The sequence below is a fragment of the Camellia sinensis genome, chromosome 12 (genome assembly GCF_055761805.1).
Source record: "Camellia sinensis isolate YWXY chromosome 12, ASM5576180v1, whole genome shotgun sequence".
Lineage (NCBI taxonomy): Eukaryota > Viridiplantae > Streptophyta > Magnoliopsida > Ericales > Theaceae > Camellia > Camellia sinensis.
The window spans coordinates 93,749,058-93,768,149 of NC_138972.1; the positions used below are offsets into that span (position 1 = coordinate 93,749,058).

Here is a 19,092-nt window from a genome sequence, read left to right on the forward strand (position 1 = left end):
GATTGTGGCTCTTTGCATCTAACATAGGTCCGTTTCAATAATCAAATCTATTCATATTTACATCCCTGTGTGTAGATTATCTGTACAAAATCAAATATGATTTTATTATCTTGGTGTTCAAAAAAAATAAGCAGCATGTTTCTAAAACATTGTTAATTGCTTTAACATAAAGATGATAAATTCATGTGGCTAAATTTATCGAATCAATTCGATTTTTTTTACTATAAATACTGGGGTTAAAAAATAAAATGGGGAACTGACCCAAAGGTCCAAGCTCAACATATCATACCCCATTTTGGCTCAAAACAAATTTAATACTCCATTAAGTCCTCAAATTATCAATAAGACGAAAATACCCACAATATATCATCCAATTTACACGCGCGCAACCATCACCCACGATCATCTCAGTCTGATCAGTACACTGTCACATCTCCGCCGCTCGAAATCGGATTCTCAGTCCTCCATCTCTCCTCCGTTCGACTCCATTCCCTCTGAAACCCTACCCTAACCAAAAAATGAAACCGTTCATCTTCATCACCCACGATAATCTCAGTCTGATCAGTACACTGTTACATCTCCGCCGTTTGAAATCGCATTCTTACTCCTCCACCTCTCCTCCATTCGACTCCATTCCCTCTGAAACCCTACCCTAACCACAAAACAAAACCATTCATCTTTAACACAACACCAAGCTGTTCATATTCTCCAATCGGCGACTCTCAACAACACGAAAAATCATCACCACTCTGAAGAAATTTCATAGTTCCTGACTTCCGATTCACAGAAATGGGAAAAAAAAAGTAACATCTCTCTTCACCTATTCATTATTTTTTATTCAAATTTGTACATTATTCTTTCATATTTCCTATATATACATTTTATGTACTTCAAAATGTATAAGCCCTCTTTCATATATCATCCACTGTTCTACAACATTCTAGTCCCCTGCTTTTAAACATTCTAATCCACTGTTTTTACACATAAATCCTTATTTTTACACATTCAACACCTTATTCTTATTCTTGTTGTTCAATATTGACTTTTCTTATTGTTGTTATTTTTGAATACTTAATCTTCTCGTTGTTATTGTTGCTGTTTACAAAATACAATGGGCTGTTCTTATTGTTGATACTGTTTATAAAAATTGCAACATCATACAGTTTCATTTCATCACTCTACAAGTAACATATCTAAATTTATTCAAACTGAAAATGAAACTGCAAAATTACACAGTTTAATCACTACTCAAAACAAATAGGTAACTTATTATAAAGTGCAAATCAAACTGTCAAATTATACAGTTTCGTAACTGTTACCAACAAATACATATAACTTCATATTAAACTGCATATAAAACTTCAAAATTATACAGTTTTGTCACTATATTACTTATACCCTGCTGTCGCTTTCATTTTTTCAGAAATAGTTGTTGGAAGATATTGGAAGAAACAAACCCATATGCCCAAAAATCCAATCAGGGATTTAAGTATCTCCCCTTTTGAAAGTCCGTCTCCTGTATCCACTGAAATGCCACCAACATCTCCCCCTCCACAAAAAACCCAACCACCACAACCAAAAACAACCAAACACTACAGACCCCACCAAAAAACCCACAAAACAACCACAGTATCTATAAGAAAAAGCCCAAGACTACACCACAGACCCCACCCATACAACAAACACCAACCACACCTCCAACCACAACAAAAACAAACAAAAGAAAGTCAACAAAAAAACAAGAAGCTCCTCTAACCAAAAAAAGAAAGCTCCAAGAAAGCCAATCAACTCCCATAACAAAAACCAAGGCATCAAAAGGGAAAAAAGCAACAGTCCCTGCAAGGAGAGTCTAACAATTTAATTACCGTTCCAACATCGAAATAGTAATCAATCTGTTGAAGGGAGTAAAATTCACAAAAGCCCAACAGATAGAGTTGCAAAAAACTCCTTTTTGGCCCATTATAAATGCTCTCTCCTCAACACAACTAAAGGCCTCTTGGTGCAGATGCTACAATTCCATTGTAGCAGAAATGACAACACTCTACAACAAAAGAAAAAGAGCATTTATACTTGGCAAAAAGGAAATGAAACTCAGAAACAATAATGTCAAGCTTATTTTTGGTATCGACTGTGGAGAAGACAGCATCACCACCAAATCCTATGCAAGACCAAAGGATTTTGAGCTTCCATTTTACAAACGAAGATGCAAATCAGTAAAGAGATTGGATGGCAAGTCTTTGACCAAAATGTTTCAACAAACAAAAAAAGAAAAATCAACCAATGATCGTCAAGATCTTGCAAGGGTCATCACCTTTTACTTGTGCTTGAAACTTCTCTTGCCTACAACAGGCCATACATTCAGTTGGAGTTTCCTCAACTATGTTGACAATCTCAACAACATCAAGAAGTACAATTAGGTTGAGGCAATAAAAGACACACTGATGAATTCAATGGCAAATGCAAACAACAACCCAAGGCATGTCACTGGATGCGTCATGTTACTCTTGATAAACACATTACTCAACTAGTTCACACAAAAATATCAGACATCCACCTATTTCTAACTATCTAACATATTTCAATTTTTTTTACAGTATTGGTACTGTGAGCACAGTAAACTCCTCCGACCATCCAACAAAGAATGCTTCCCAATGTTTATGAAATGGAACCTTGGCAAAATGTACTTAAAGTGGAAACATATCAGCCTTACTCACTTTGAAAAGGTATTCAAACTCTTCTATACTATCATAGCACAAATCTATTCAACACTCCTTTCACAGTCATTGTAGTAAAAATCATGCTATGAAACTGTCAAATTTTTCAGTTTCAAACAACATATGTTCAACACTTGACTCACATTATTCACAGTACAAATCATATTATGAAAGAGTAAAATTTTACAGTTTCAAAGCACACACTTATTTAACATCACTCATGTTATGAAACTGCAAAAGTTTACAGTTTAAACGCACAAATCTATTTCACATCACTCATATTATGAAACTGTAACATTTTTCAGTTTTAAGCAACATATTTCGACACTTAACCCACATTACTCACAATACAACTCATCTTATGAAACTGACCAATTTTACAGTATTACTGATATATGCCACATTGTTCCAATGCAGATTAACCAAAGTGCTTTAACCCCAACTGAACAAGAAATACAGTTATTGCATATCAATCAAAGCACATCAACAGACTCTTCAATAAAGAAACATGACCACAAAAAGAACAATAAGCAAAAAAAGAAAACAAAAGTAACAAAAAAAAAAAAAAAAACTTCTAGACAGTGATAAGGATGACTTTCTCGAAAAAGAACATTAATCAGAATCAAAACCAGAATCAGAACAAGAAGAACAACAAAAAAAAAAAAAAAGAGCAAAAATCAGAAGAAGAACAAGAAAGTGATAAACAAGAAGAAGAGGGTGATGAAGAAAAAAAACAAGTGACTGATGAAGAAGAAGAAGAAGAAAAAGAAGAAGAAGAACCTGATGAACAACAAGACAATGATGAAGCAAAAAAAAGACAAGAAGCAAAAGGTGATCAACTAGAAGACACTGATGAAGAAGAAGACCAACAACAAGAACAAGAAGAACAACAAACAAACCAACAACAACAAGTCAATGAACAAGAACTGACAAACCAACAAGAAGAACTCCAAGAGAAATCTGACATATTTCATGCACAAGGTAAATTATTGTCTAATACTAAAGCAAACTGCAAAATTTAATTAAACTAACCAAAACACAATCCAACATTTTTATAGGTCATGACCAACCACAAACACCAACCAAAAATGACAACAAGGACAAGCTCATATCAGCCATGAGAGCACAAATGCAAGATATGGAACAAAAATTCATGGCTGAATTGCGTAAAAAAGAAGATCAATTGAAGGAAATGTCCACCAAAAAAACTGGCAGTCCCCAACAAAGATCAATGGTCAAGAGAATCAAACAAAAGTCAAGAAAACAAGCACATGACCCAGATTTTGAATACCAACCAATGACAAAAGCTAAAGAAGATACAAGAAACAAGACACAAACTGCTGATGTACCTAAACCAACAGAGGGTACCGATGAAGAAAAAGAGAAGAAGAATGAAAAAGAAAAAGAAGAAATCGAAACAGAGACAGAACCTGCTACTGAACCCGAGCAAAAAGAGGGTGCTCATGAAGCAAAAGAACAGCAGAAAAAAAAGATGCAAGAAGATATTGGCCAAGAGAAAGCAGTTGCTGCTGAAACCAACCCAAAAGAGCATGCCAATCAAGAGAAAATACAACTTCAAGTATTGGAAAGTGACGATGATTTCAAGGAAGAATCAATCCAAAACAAGCCACTCGCCATTTCTTGCCGCAAAACAAACAAGGTTTGGCATAGTCTATCCAAAAAAGACCAAGACCAAATTCAACTCATCAACAACACACAATCAAGTGCTTGTGTCTAGTTTGGCAGCGAAAATGAAAATTGCGTATACTTTTCAGATATATACAGATTGACCAACAGGGAACCCTTATATGGGAATGTACGTCTCCAACTGCACAATTTTACGCTTTCTGTTCATATTCAATAACCTATTCCACAAACCTAACACATTCTCATATATAACATGTTTCAGGTCATTGATGCCTTCTCAGAAAAGCAATTGGCACTCCAACCAACCATTGAAGAATTTGAGAAAAATGATCTAGCCTTTGCAAGAAATCCATACACAGGAAGATCTTACGTTTTCTCAACACTCATTAATGTAAGCAAAACTTAACATACCTTTCAACTGCAAAATTTTCTACTTTCTTAACAAGTCTTACTACATAGTTTTATAACATATTTCAAACATATATATAACTTACAGACTCCATTACAAAACCAAGATCAAGCACTGAGAGAAAAAATGATGGACAGCCATTTTCCAGAAGATTTAAAAAACAGATATATCCATTTCCCAATCAACCACGACAACCATTGGACAATTGTGGTCTTTGACAATACTGATGGGATATGGAGACACTATGACTCTTTGAGACCAGTAAAAGATTGCCACAACAAGCACTTTGAAATTGCAAAGGAAATTGTAAGTTAAATAAAATTTCCTACTTAGTTCCATTCCTTTAAAAACATCTCAACTCATCACTATAACTACCGAAAACACCCACTAACTATTTTGTAGCAACAACATCAACTCAAATGGAATAAAGCATTACTCAACAATCAAGGAAACATGTTATCATCTCAAGAGTGCGAGACAGTAATTGCATCAATTGAGGAATGCCCACAACAAACCCCACACTCGTAAGATACAAAATCAATAAACTAATCTTCTAATATGCTAAATTTTGCAGTTTTACCTAACTAATTATCTTCATCTAAAACTTTCCATGAATGATTGTGCAATCGCCGTCTGCAATATTATCAACCAATATATCAACTGGCAACCTGTGCAGAAATCACTTTGACCAATGAGTGGGTCAAATTTCGAGCAGAAATCATCAGTCAATTCCTCAATGATGAGAACCGATCTTGGAAACTCGAGCACTACCAAATGTTGACAAAACATACCAAACCATAGAAACAATCAACAAACTTCTTGACAATACAAATATTCAAGTGAACATATCTTTGTACTTTTTTTTTTTTAACATGTGACAAGTACTTTATATACTTTTGGGAGTGATCTTCTTCTGGTTATTATGGTGAAAATGATTGTTGTCATTGATATTGTTGTTGCTCTTCTTCTTGTTATTATTATTGTGCTTGTACTTCTGATTGTTTGTGTACTTGTTTGTGGTTGCATATATTTTCATACAGTAAATGTTGTTTCTAATAATTCTTCAAATTGTAAAATTATGTAGTTTCATCAGGTTGTTTCTAATAATTCTTAAAACTGCAAAATTATGCAGTTTCATCAGGTTGTTTCTTATAATTATTAAAACTGTAAAATTATACAGTTTCATTACTCAAACAAAATTTATGCTACACAATTATGCATCCAATTTCATAACTCAACAAATAGATGAACTACATTTCAAAATTAAAAATAAAACTGTAAAATTTTACAGTTTTCTCGCTATAAAATATGAAATAAATGAATCATGTAGTAAAACTGCATTTCAATATTATACAGTTTCAATAAGAAATTTTCAACAACCTTCTGTGCATTCCATAACAATAAAACCAACCAAACCCACAAAAAAAAAAAAACTATAAAAAAAAAAAAAAAAACTGTTACAAAACAACTTCAATAACTAAAAAACACATCAAAAAACAAAAAACAATTCAACCAACTTTATTCATTACTTCCATAATACCATGTATCACATTTTTTATTATCATAATTTCTCAAATTCAAATACAAATCCAAAAGAATAGACTGTGGCCTCAAATAGCAGCCTTGCACGTCTTCTTATTGTGATTCTCATATTTCAAGCACCTCCCACACTTGATTTGCTTCACATTCTCACCCCTAGAAGGTATCCTCTTTTTCTTGTTCCGCCCGGGCTACTTCTTCGTTATAGGAGGTTTGATAATCGAACTACTGGCACCATCAAAGTCAAATCTCTCACTTGAAAGCACTGGATAAACAGATTCCTTGTATGATTTTCTAAAATAATCTACATGAAAAAAAAGATCAATGAAATCATACACATCTCTACCACTACTACGTAAAACATGCACCACATGACAACAAGGAAAACAATTCAATTGCCATTCATGGCAAGAACAAGTCTGTCTACCAATATCAACATAAAAAGAAATAGAAAAATGAACCTCAAGCACAGTATCACTAGCAACAATCACATCCCAAGACTTAGCTAGCTCCAAAGAGTCCACCAACTTCTTTTCCATAACAGGACACAATTTCGTAATCCATCTTTTAGATTCAGCTCTTCTATTCGACAATTGAGTTATGATTTGAACCCTAATCATATCAACCATACAAGTAATAGGCAACTCACGGGCCCCATCAATCCAATTATTGTAAGACTAGGCAGTATTAGATGACATCTCACCATATCGTTTCCCTCTAAAAAATGCATTCGCCCACTTATCATTTTGCAAACCATCCAACATACTATCAACTCTACCATTCCCAGCAATACGCCTTAATTTCTCCATATAATGTTGGAAAGAAGCAACCGTTGGCGCGTAAGCACATTTAACTAATATTTTCATCAAACTCAGCTTATAGTTAGTACGAAATCCCACAAATTTGTCAATCAAATTTCTCTTCAAATGATTCAAGCAATATGCATGATGTGCATTAGGAAAAACCACTGAAAAAGCGTCTAGCAATCCATGTTGACGGTCCGACACAAAGGTCAATCTCCGGCCTAAACCAACACCCTTTAACAACTGACTTAAGAACCACATCCAATTATTTTGATTTTCAGCGTCAACAATCGCAAAAGCCAACGGAAACAGACCTGTAAACAACATAACATCAAATTGTAAAAATTAGCAGACTCACAATACAATAACACATTGATAAACCAAACCTATACTAACTGCAAATAAATACATATCTTGATTACCATCCTTTGATGTTGCTGCAAGCAAATGCCCCTTGTAACGCCCCTTCAAGAATGTACCATCAACAAACAACAACGGACAACAAAATTGAAAGCCATACAAACATCCATGAAATGCCACAAACAACCTCCAAAAACACCCACTACTTTCATCCATATCTAATTCAAACACACTTCCCGGATTCGTTCTCATAGCCATCTCAGGGTACCATCGAAGTTGGTCAAAAGAAGTTGTAAAATCACCAAACAACCCACCTCTTGCCTTATCAACTCCTAACCATGCAACCCGATAAGAAACATCTATACCATATTGCTTCTTCAACTTTTTTTTTAACTTCAATAGGACGAGTCAATAGATTATCACTAATATCATTTTGCACAATATCATACACAAGTCTAGAACCAACCATTTTGTTACAAGATCTACGAGCCACAATCCCATAAGTATGCACATTATCCAACATCATTATAAAAAAAATACCGGAATTCATCAACACCCTTCCATGCACAAACCATTTACAACCCGTAAACGACTTCATCACACATTCAACAGTTACTCTTGTTGCATCATTCTTCAAATAATTCACTGCAAAACCATACTCAGCTGCATACTTAGCCAATGCAATGCGGAACGCCGGCACTCCACCTTCAAATTCTTGACCAACACTATGTATAATCCCCTTCTAACTAGCAGACAACAAAACTCTCTCTGGTTCTGGATAAAAACTAGGCAACAAACCACCAAAATCATCACAATCGTTAACCAAAGAACTCTCACCAATTATAGAATCAATCCTACAAAAATTACCATCGTCAACCTCCACAATTCTCTTATCACCCACAACAACATCAACAACATGACAACCACTACCACCTACCATTGACAGCATATTCCACAAATCATTATCACATTCAACAATACAATTAGAATATCCAGCAATAGAGAAAAACAAACAAAAGTTACCAACACTTAATTCCTTGAACTTCGCACATATTTTCTCAACAATTTCATCATAACTACATCCCTCACTAATCTTAATAGCAGCACAATAATTACTGTATTTGCACATTAACATGAAACACCCCTCCATATTACAAAATTACAAACCAACAAACAATTGTTCACAGATTCCAAACTGCAAAATTATATAGTTACAACATATTAGTACCAACACTGCACAATTCACAATTTCAAACTGTAAAATTATACAGTTACAACATATCAGTATCAAAACACCAGAATTCACAATTCCAAACTACAACTTCAAAACACATTACACTATACCACAAACAAAATCAACAAAATCAAAATCATTACACTATATTACATACAAAAATCAAATAAAATAAATATCAAACAAACAAAATTTATCATAAAACAAAGAACTAAAATAATATTACCAAACACAAACCAGATATCACGTAAATTTGCTTATCTATATATACATACATATATGTATACACACACAGAGATACATACACATACATATATGTATCAACAGATACAAACCAGATACACAAAGAGAGAGAGAGAGTGAGAGAGAGAGAGAGAACATACGCAGAGATCGCCTGTACACAGAGATTCAAATCGCACAACTAGATCCACCTCACAGCATAATGAGATCGACCACACAGCACAATGAGATCGCCATAACGAAGAGAAATCGAGATCGCACAGACTAAAAGATTTGATTTTCTTTTTTGAACGGAACAAAAATTTGATTTTTCACGTATATATAGATCTCAAAACAAATGGTAATACAATCATTTACAAAATACAAAAATAAAAAAACGGGACCTCTGGGTGTAAAACTTAAAAACTGTGGACCTATTAATCTATTAAAAATATATTGAAATTAGAAGGGAAATAGATCTCATACATAGGACTACTTAGTAATTTTTCCAAATAAAATAAAGTAAATCATTGAATTGGGGCCTGTCCCAGGCCCAATGGGTAGGACCGGATAAAAAACTCAGCCAAAGAATAATTGGGCTCGGCTAGTTATATATCTTAGTTTGCTCCATGCGCTACGAAAACGCAACAAATAAACCAAACACTAGAACCCAGTAAAGACATAAAAAAATGTCTTGTGTAGTTGAGATATTATTTTAGGTATGATTCACATTACATTTAATATAAATGTAAATTACATAATGTAATTTTTCTTTATTTTTTGTATTTTATTTTTGTATATTTAACATTATTGACCAAATACATAAGCACATATAAAAAATATATAAATTAATAAAATTATACAAGATTTGTTTGTGGAACTAAAAAATCTTATCCATCTATTTATATCTTATATCTAATTTTGTGTTTGGTTTGTACAATTCTAGATTTGTTGTTGAACTAAACTAGTGGGTGAGTGAGGATGACATTGTCAATCAATTTTGCAATAAAAACAAAGCAAAGACCCCACTCTATCCACAAAATTCCAGGTGGCATGAGACTATTGGTACAAATTCCATCCATGCAATCACACTCTCACACAGTGACCATCACACATATCATCTCATCACCAAACTCTCTAATGTGAGAGCTAAAATCACCACCACCACCATTCAAAGCAAACTCCATTCTCAGCTCCAAAACTAAGCTTAGCTAGGGAAATGGCAGCAACCATGGCCACCGCTTCCACCGCCGTCGTAGGCTTGGGCACTTCCTCCCTCTCTTTGTCTTCTCGTGTCTCTTCACCAAAGACAACATCCCTCAACTCAGGTACTAGTTTTGTATTTCATTCATCTGGAGTTGAATATATAAAAAATAAAAAATAAAATTAAAACATGCAATCAATTAGATATAAGATATTTAACGTTATATTTGAAATATGAATTTAGATAAAAATTTAAAAAGAGAAAGAGAAAATGTGAAACAAATGTGAATAAAATATATACTACATCTCTATTCAAATCTTTTATTTGTCATTCCATTTTCAAATCGTTACTCAAATCCATGATCCCATCATAACTTAATGGCAAATTATTATACTCATAGTCTTATAATTCACTTCTTGTGTCAATTTAGGTTTAATAGTTCTAATTACATTAATTCTAAAGTCTATCCTGGAATTTTTTACATGGGGTCAATTAATTTAATTGATAATGTCTTTTAAGAAGTTCGACTAAAATTGAGAGGTAAAATAGTCCATTCATTCTTCTCAAAGTGATTGCAGAATTGACATGTAGTTTAAATTGGTTCATTTGTTATTTGAATGGATTTTTTGTCTTTAATTTTTGTGCAATTTTTGTCCGATTTGAAATGGTTCGCTCGGTTTTGCATTGAATATTTTTGTACTTATTTTTTAGTCTAATTCTTAACTAAGTAGGCGGTGTCTAATTTGAAATAATTTATTATTTTTTAATTAATCATTTTTCCTTTAAAATTATGTCAAATTTCTTAAAAAATACTATTAATTGCTAACTACATGCATAAAATTAACACAAAAGACAAATTACAAATAGCACCTATATAATTTGCCCATAATGTGCTTAGATTTTGAAAAAGTTCAAAAAAAAATAAAAATGATCTACATGTTAATGTACAGCCTTCCTGACGTCTCCGGTGAGGGTGAGAAATCCTCTGGTGCAAGCACATGCTTCGGGAGGAAAGTTCACATGGTAATTTTACTACTTATTATGGCACAATAATAATTAATCATGACCGTTGGTTCTAATGATGATATTTGTAACTGAATTTTGATGTTGATGATCTTAAAGCTTTGAGAGAGATTGGCTGAGAACAGATCTGAATGTGATTGGATTTGGGCTGATCGGATGGTTGGCACCGTCGAGCGTGCCGGCGATCAACGGGAACAGCTTAACAGGGCTGTTCTTCTCTAGCATTGGAACTGAGCTCTCTCACTTCCCCACTGGCCCTGCTCTTGATTCTCCATTCTGGTTAGTAATCATTTATTTATTATTGTCATGCTTGGTTTAACTAAAGGGAAAATAATTTATATTGGTAATAGAATCTCCATTCACCAAAGAGAATGGCTATTTCATTATTCTTTTATAATGATATAGTTGTGTTGAGGTTTAACATTTTAAAACAAACTACTCATAAAAATAATATTTAATTGTCATATGTAAAATTTGTATACGAGTGTTGTTTTTCGAAATCTTTATTTAATTGAGCTTTCAAAACTTTGTATTTGGATTTTTAAAAATTATTTATGCTCAAAAAAGAAAAGTAAAATCATATATGAAAATAATAAGTATTTTTTTTTTTTTTTTAATTTTGAGTTTATAAAAAAATTCTCAAACAAACTAACAAATCTAAACCAAAAGAAACATTTCCTTGGTTGAACTTGAGTGGGCCTCCCATTGGAAAGGCAGTGGTTGGGCTACAGTTGATGTGTTGGCTTGGATCCTATTAGGCCTATTAACCCTTCCTGTTGGGCTTATATGACCTAGTTTTTTTTTTTTTTTTTTTTTTTTTTTCTCTCCAAAATACCAACTTAATATTATCACCTAGCTTTATAAAAGCCTAACATAAAATTGACCCAGTTGCTATTAAGGAACAGGTTTTTAATTTTCTTTTTATTTTTAAGAAAGGTCTATACTAGTAACTTGAATGTTGTTTGACTGAAATTCCTGCTTGCTATTTATTCCATGAAATAAGCAAAATAATACAGAAATTGTAAAGCAATGACTTGTGACTTAAAAAAACAAAACTCAATTCATACCCTTAGCTTAGGCCTGCAAACTCTCTTGGTGGGGTGTTAGACCGTTACCACAAACCTTGTCCTCCAATCTCATTCTCTCATAATCACATAATTTATATTTAATTAATGTTAAATTTACAAAAATAAATAAATAAATAAAATATTCGTGCGATCATAAGTGCATGATCCAAAGCATGTGTGACTAATAATGCATCATATATGACATACTAATTTTTATTTTTTTTGGGTTTCTTAAATGAATGTATAGGTTGTGGATGGTTTGTTGGCATTTAGGGCTGTTCTTGTGCCTTACTTTTGGGCAAATTGGCATCAAGGGGAGGACAGAGGAGTACTTTTGAGATGGCAACATGGTCTTTCTCTATCTGTAATCTATATGTATGATAAAAACTCTATTATTTATATTTATCTGTAATCCATGTAAGATAAAAACAAAACTTTGTATGTAGTTTCTCACCACTTTTACCCTTTCTTCAATTCATGTTCAAGATAAATACTCCCTCACCCCCTTTCTTTGTTGTTCAATGGTTGCCTTAAAAATAAAAAATAAAAAAAGGAAAGGAATTTATAATGCGATCATGCTACGTAGCTTGAATGCCGCGGCTCGAAACGCGGCTCGACACCAAAACGACGTCGTTTTGGTGTCTATTTTGTTTTGTTTTTTTTTTTTTTTTTCCTGGTTTTGCAGAACGAAGAAGAAGAAGAAGAAGGGAGAAGAAGAGAAGGGAAGAGGAGGAGGAGGAGGGAGGGGAGGGGGCCATAAAAACCGGTTTGAGGAGGAGGGGAGGCTGGGCTGCGACGGAGGAGGAAGCAGCAGCGGCGGCCGGAGCTGCGACGACGGCGGGGCGGGGCTGCGACGACGCCGACCTTCTTCCTCTCCCTCCCTTCTCTTTCTCCTCTCCCTCTCCCTCTCTTCCTCTCGAGCCATTTCGAGCATGGTAGCTTCGAGCTACCAGGCATTTTCCTTTATAATGATAGTATAGATCCTACTCACAAGACTTTAAATCCATAAGTCCTCTATTAAGTTTATATGACCAATCTATGCTTACAAATTCAAGAACACTTGGCCTTGTTTGATTTGTATTTGAGACATGTTTTGAGATAAAAAGTACGAAAATTTGTTTGGTTTAATTTTTTTTCAAAAAATGTTTTGAAAAATTATTTTGAGAGAAAGTTTTGAAAAAAGTGATTGATTTGATGTGTATGAGAGAGATTTGTTTAGAAAAATTGTAAACCAAATAAGTTTTGAAAAATTATTTTTAAAAAAATTTGTTTGGTTTGATTAACTTCGAAAACTTATTTGTAGAGAATTTTTCCTAAAATTTTTTCCGAAACACAAACTAAACAAGGCCTTCTCTCATCAGAAACCCTAGAAATGCTCCTTCTATCTTGAGATTCAAACTCAGAGATCTTGACACCAATCACTCCCAAAATGCAAATGGCTTCAATCAAATCCGTTGCATTGCAAAACAACTCTTTTGATTCTCGATCTTCAACCCAATCTCACCACTCCGATCCATCCTCCTCCACCAAGCTCAACAAGCCCAACCAATCATCTCTCAAACGCCACATTGGCGGATCCACCGCCGCTGTAACTAATTTTTGCCGGCGTAGCAGAGTAGAACTCTTCGCGTGCCATTGTCAAAGCCAAATCGTCCGACATAGCTCAAGTAAGAGTGAAAAACGATCAGAATTTTAGTGACCATCGTCGTCGTCTCTCACCGTCGTGACCCAATTATGCCAATCTCGAACCACACCTGGATATTTTCAAATCTAAAAAAATGTAGAAGAATGAGGAAAAGGTAAGGTGAGAGAGAGAGAGAGAGCGCGTAAGAGCGACGGATAATATCCTCAGTTTTAAAAATAAAAATAAAAATAAAAATAAAAAATTAATAATGTTCACAGTTTTATTAAATAGTCGAATTAAATCAAAGAGTAAAAGTGTAAAAATGTTTAATATCATGTTTTTTTTTTTTTTCATTAGTTAGCGAAACAACTATCTAGAATATTGGGGGTATTTGTTTCAGCTTTTCAGAGTTAACTTATGGTTTTTAGTTTTGAAAAAGTTATTTTGGACGGTTTGGTTAAACTTATTTCAAACAACTTCTGATTCTAACAGCTTATTTTAACTCAAAAAAGCTGATTCTGAGAAGCTGCTCACCCATTGCTTCTGATTATCAGCTTCTGCTGTGGACATGTTAATTTATGGTTATACTCTTAAATTTTTTTATTTTTTATTTTTTTAAAAATAGAAAAAGACCCAAATGGACTATAGATTATTATTATTATTTTTTATGAGAAATGTAGACAAACAAAAAATAAAAATTAATTGAAAAAGCTATTTCACAACTTATTTAACAAACACTACTCAGCAACTTAAATCTATAATCCAATAACTACACCAAACAGATTAACAACTTCTGATTAAAGTCATAATCTATAATCTGTTAAGTTATAATCTATAAGCTGTTTTAACAGTTACACCAAACGGGGCCATTATTGTGCAAAATTGATAATATTCTTAGTTTAAAACTAAAAAAAATTGATAATGTTCTCTATTTTACTGGATAGTCGAATCAAAACAAAATTCAAAAGGACAAAAACGTCATTATATCTCAAAATATGACTTATTGGTTCAAAAAAATTTATACACCTGAACTACCACAGTCTAGGTGAATATAACTTTTAAATAATTAACTAAAAAAAATGTGATTCAACTAATCTAAACACATCCTAAGATCTTCTACTCACTATCACTAAAATAATAATGGGCTTACACATCATCTACTATCGCCAAATATAGAGCTTGTTTGACATAAATTTTTTGAGATTTTTTGGTTATTTTAGTCCAAAAAAAATAAAATAGATTTTTTAACTTAATAAAACAAAACGACACATTCAACCTACAATCATTATATTTTTTCTCTCACAAAAGTTAAAAAAGTCAAACAATTCATCCCAAACGAGATTTTTTAACTTCAGACTAAAATAGTAAAAAAGTTAAAAAATCAAAAAGTTAAAAAGTCAACTCACATTTCAAAAAAACCCATAAATGATACGTAATATCTCCATATAAATTGCCACACCTTCACACTCATGTAGGTAAAAATCAGTCAAGGTGTTTCGTAAGTCTTACACGTCACTCATATTTCATCAAGAGTATAAAAATTGAACGTTTTAATGTTATAGGTTATGTTGTCAATAGTTTACTATACACGTTACGTATTTTATGATTTCTTTTAGAAGAAAATTGATACTATCATTAATGCATATGTTAAATTCAATGCATCATACGATGCATATACGATATGTGATATGATATACGACACACGATGTAATACGCTACTTATGTTACATAAATATGTAAAAGACATTTACACACAAATATTAATTTATGAACTTATAATCTGTTGAGTTCTAATTAAAATTTTTTGAACCTTCAAGTTCCATTAAATTTTTAATAGTCGAAATTGGCCTTTAAACAATAATTGTTTATCATTTATGATTATCTATAAAGGAATATAATGATTTAACATTTATTTTGATTTTTAAAATTTTAAAATATCAACTTTCAAATTGAAAAAAAAAAATTCAAAAAATTATGTACGAAAAAAAACTACTTTTTTTTTTGAAAAAATTGAAACAAATTGATTTTTTTTTTTTTTTGTGCAAAACTAAAAATTTTGTGTCTATAAAAGGAGCATGATGGTGGAACATTGATTTGAAAAACTAAAAAAAAAAAAAACAAAAACAAAAAATTGAAAAAACTAATCACCTTGCTTGTTTCCATTTTTCAAAAAATACTTTTCAGAAAATTATGCTTTCTTATTTTCCGTGTTTTTTTGTTTTCACTGAATTTTTTTAATATTTTAAGTAATTTTTTTACTTTTTAGACACACCTAACATAAATACACCTAAAAAGTAAAAAAAAATATAAAAAAAATCTTTTAAAAATTCACTAAATACCAAAAATACAAAAAAAAAATTCAGTACATTTTTTGTATTTTTATGTATTTATTAATTTTTTAAAATATTTTTTCACAATTTTTTTAATTTTTAAATACATCTAAGTAACGTGCATCTAAAAAAAATGTTTAAAATTTAAAAAATATTTACTAAAAACAAAAAAACACGAAAATCAAAAAAGTCAATTTTCAAAAAACTTAATCCAAAAACTCAAACCAAACCACTGAATAATATTTTCAGTTTTAAAACTGGAAAACGCTGATAATGTTCTCAATTTTATTGAATAGTTGAATCAAACTAATAAGTAGAAGGACAAAAATGTTTAATCTCATGCTCTATTTTTTTTTTCTCAGTTAGTGAAATAATTATCTGGAACATTATTATACAAAATTGATAATGTTTTAGTTTTAAATTGAAAAAAACTGATAATATTCTCAGTTTTATTAAATAAGACTTATTGGTTCAAAAATCTTGAATAGAACTTGAGTTATCATTTGTAATAGGACTTTTAAGTAATTAACTCATACTTAAATTTCTTCAACAAATTTGAAAAAAAAAAATTAATTAATTATTTTATGTAGATAAATATTGTCAAAAATTTTCATTAACTTATTAAAAAAAAGAAAAACTATTTTTAATACGAGAATGGTACTTTTTAGTTTATTTCTCTACTTTATGACATATCTATTATATGGTTTAAGAATCTTGCGTTATTAATTTATGTCATGCGAAGATAATATGTATTGTTGCATATATATATACATATATGAATAATGCTTGGGACCCCCTTTTGGAGGTCACCCCTCACCCCCCTTTGTCACGTGACAGGTGGTGATTGGAGGAGTAGGAAAAAAAAGAAAAATAAAAAGAAAATGTAACCAATGGGAGAGAGAGGGGGTCAAAGGGAGTGGGGGAAAAAGGGGATGAATCATTGTTGTCATGAGATATTTATTTTTTATAATTATATTTATTGTTTTACTTAATTCTAAGAGAAAATTTCATTTTTATCCCTATACTTTTCCTCAATTTTCAATTACACCCCTAGACTTTGAATAATTTCAATTTTACCCTCAAAATTTTTGAAATCGTATCAATTTTGCTCTTCCGTCAAATTTGAAATGAAAAAAGTTTAAAAAAAAAATTACATTTTGGTCTCAAATTTCAAATGATACATCGCAAACCCACCATCTTCTTCTCAAATCCACCATTTCCTCAAATCCTCTCCAAATCTAAACCCTAAAACCCCTTATTCTTCTTCAACTTCTCTCATCCTTCTCTGTTCCAGTTTCTTACACACTTTCCAACCCCCCCCCCCCCCACACACACACACACACACATAGAAAGAGAGAGAAAGGAGAAGATAAAAGATAAAAGGAGAATACATAGAAGAAAATAATCCCAAACCTTTGACGAAACCAACAGCCCCACTACCGCTACCATGCAATCACTTATGAAGAGATTAGCATCCTCACATTCAACTAAAATTTGGTAATAACTTATCATTTGCAACAGAGTAATAATAATGATAAATAACCATTGAACTTCCTATCTACAAACATCAACATTTATATCACACAACTCAAAATAATATGCATATATTGAAAGAAAAATTGAAAACCAGAAATCCTATCTCCGAAACCGAGCACTTGACACAATTCAGTAACTTTTTGATACCTTGTGGCAATGGCAACAAAAATCAAAAGTTTCTCTACACTAAACTCGTCTCCCAAACCATAAGTCCTCACAAGAAGAAGAAACCCAAATGCCTCCAATGGATTCTCACCATCAGAACCCACTTTCCCTTTCCACTCATTAACCAATTTCCTCGCTCTCTCCTTCACTTCACTCCTAATCTCCGGCTTCACACCCATCAACTCCAACAAAACTATATAGCTCCACCTTGAATCATACACCTGATTTTGTCACATAGAAATCTTCCATCGGAGTGGAGTCCAGAATAAGCCGATGCACGTCAAAAAGCTCGGCTCTGATCGTGGCTCGCTCATCGCGCCGCTCTGGCCGAACCGAGACAAGTGAATCCGATTGTTGGATTTGATTTGGGGGTTGTTTGAGTGGTTGAGATTGGGGGTTTTATTGGGATTAGAGGAGAGTGAACTAGGTTTGGAGGGAGGAGAAGTGGGAATCAAGGTCGGACCATGAGAGGGTAAAGGAGGAGAGAGAAGATGAGTGGGATTAAAGACCTTTGAAGGCTTTTCAAAGATTCTCTTTCTTCGAATCACAAGACTCACAGCTACTGAGATTGTCGCCATTGTCACCATTTTGTGAAATTTTGTATAAAGAGAGTCTAATGCTGCACTCATAGAGCAAAGAAGAGATTGAAGAATTAAAGGAAACGGAAAGAGGGTGAGTTTAAGTAGGAGAAGGTGGGTTTGTACATTTCTTTTGAAATTTGGGGTTAAAATGTAATTTTTTTTAACTTTTTCCGTTTTAAATGTAACAAGAAGGATTAAATTGATACAATTTCAAAAAGTAAAAGGATAAAATTGAAATTATTCGAAGTCTGGGAGTGTAAATATAGTATATAGTGCATTTCTAACAAACAGCATAGGGAAATTTCAATACAAGTTGTGATTGCAAATTGACTCGATAACAGATAAAATCAACAAAAAGATCAAAGAATTAAAAGAATGGTCCGAAACAAAGAAATAGAAGAACTGAAGTCATATGGATTCACAAACTCAATTTATAGAAGATATCTAAATAGTTCTGATGATTCAATCAATGCAATGAGCAGCCTGAATTAAGGTTTTTTTTTTTCTCGGATAAATGAGCACCCTGAATTAAGTTAGAGATGATATAGATGCATATAGCGCATAACAACATTATCAATTTCGACTGGGAGAAGGTAGTTTCTTGGTCATGACACTCATCACCACTTGGAAGGAGCAC

At 32.6% G+C, this 19,092-nt stretch overlaps 2 protein-coding genes across 2 annotated transcripts; one reads left to right on the top strand and one right to left on the bottom strand.

The window, feature by feature from the left end:
- Positions 1-6,986: 6,986 nt before the first annotated feature.
- On the bottom strand, positions 6,987-7,730 carry LOC145803740 (uncharacterized). The gene is made up of 2 exons (XM_082897075.1): positions 7,535-7,730; positions 6,987-7,426 (listed from the first exon to the last, which is right to left on the bottom strand). The coding sequence occupies exons 1-2, from the start codon at positions 7,728-7,730 to the stop codon at positions 6,987-6,989; spliced, it is 636 nt and encodes a 211-aa protein (XP_082753201.1).
- Positions 7,731-9,754: 2,024 nt separating this feature from the next.
- On the top strand, positions 9,755-12,693 carry PSAO (photosystem I subunit O). The gene is made up of 4 exons (XM_028231007.2): positions 9,755-10,253; positions 11,080-11,152; positions 11,252-11,431; positions 12,467-12,693. Exons 1-4 carry the CDS (start codon positions 10,145-10,147, stop codon positions 12,555-12,557), a joined length of 453 nt encoding a protein of 150 aa, XP_028086808.2. The 5' UTR covers positions 9,755-10,144; the 3' UTR covers positions 12,558-12,693.
- The last annotated feature ends 6,399 nt before the right edge of the window (positions 12,694-19,092 follow it).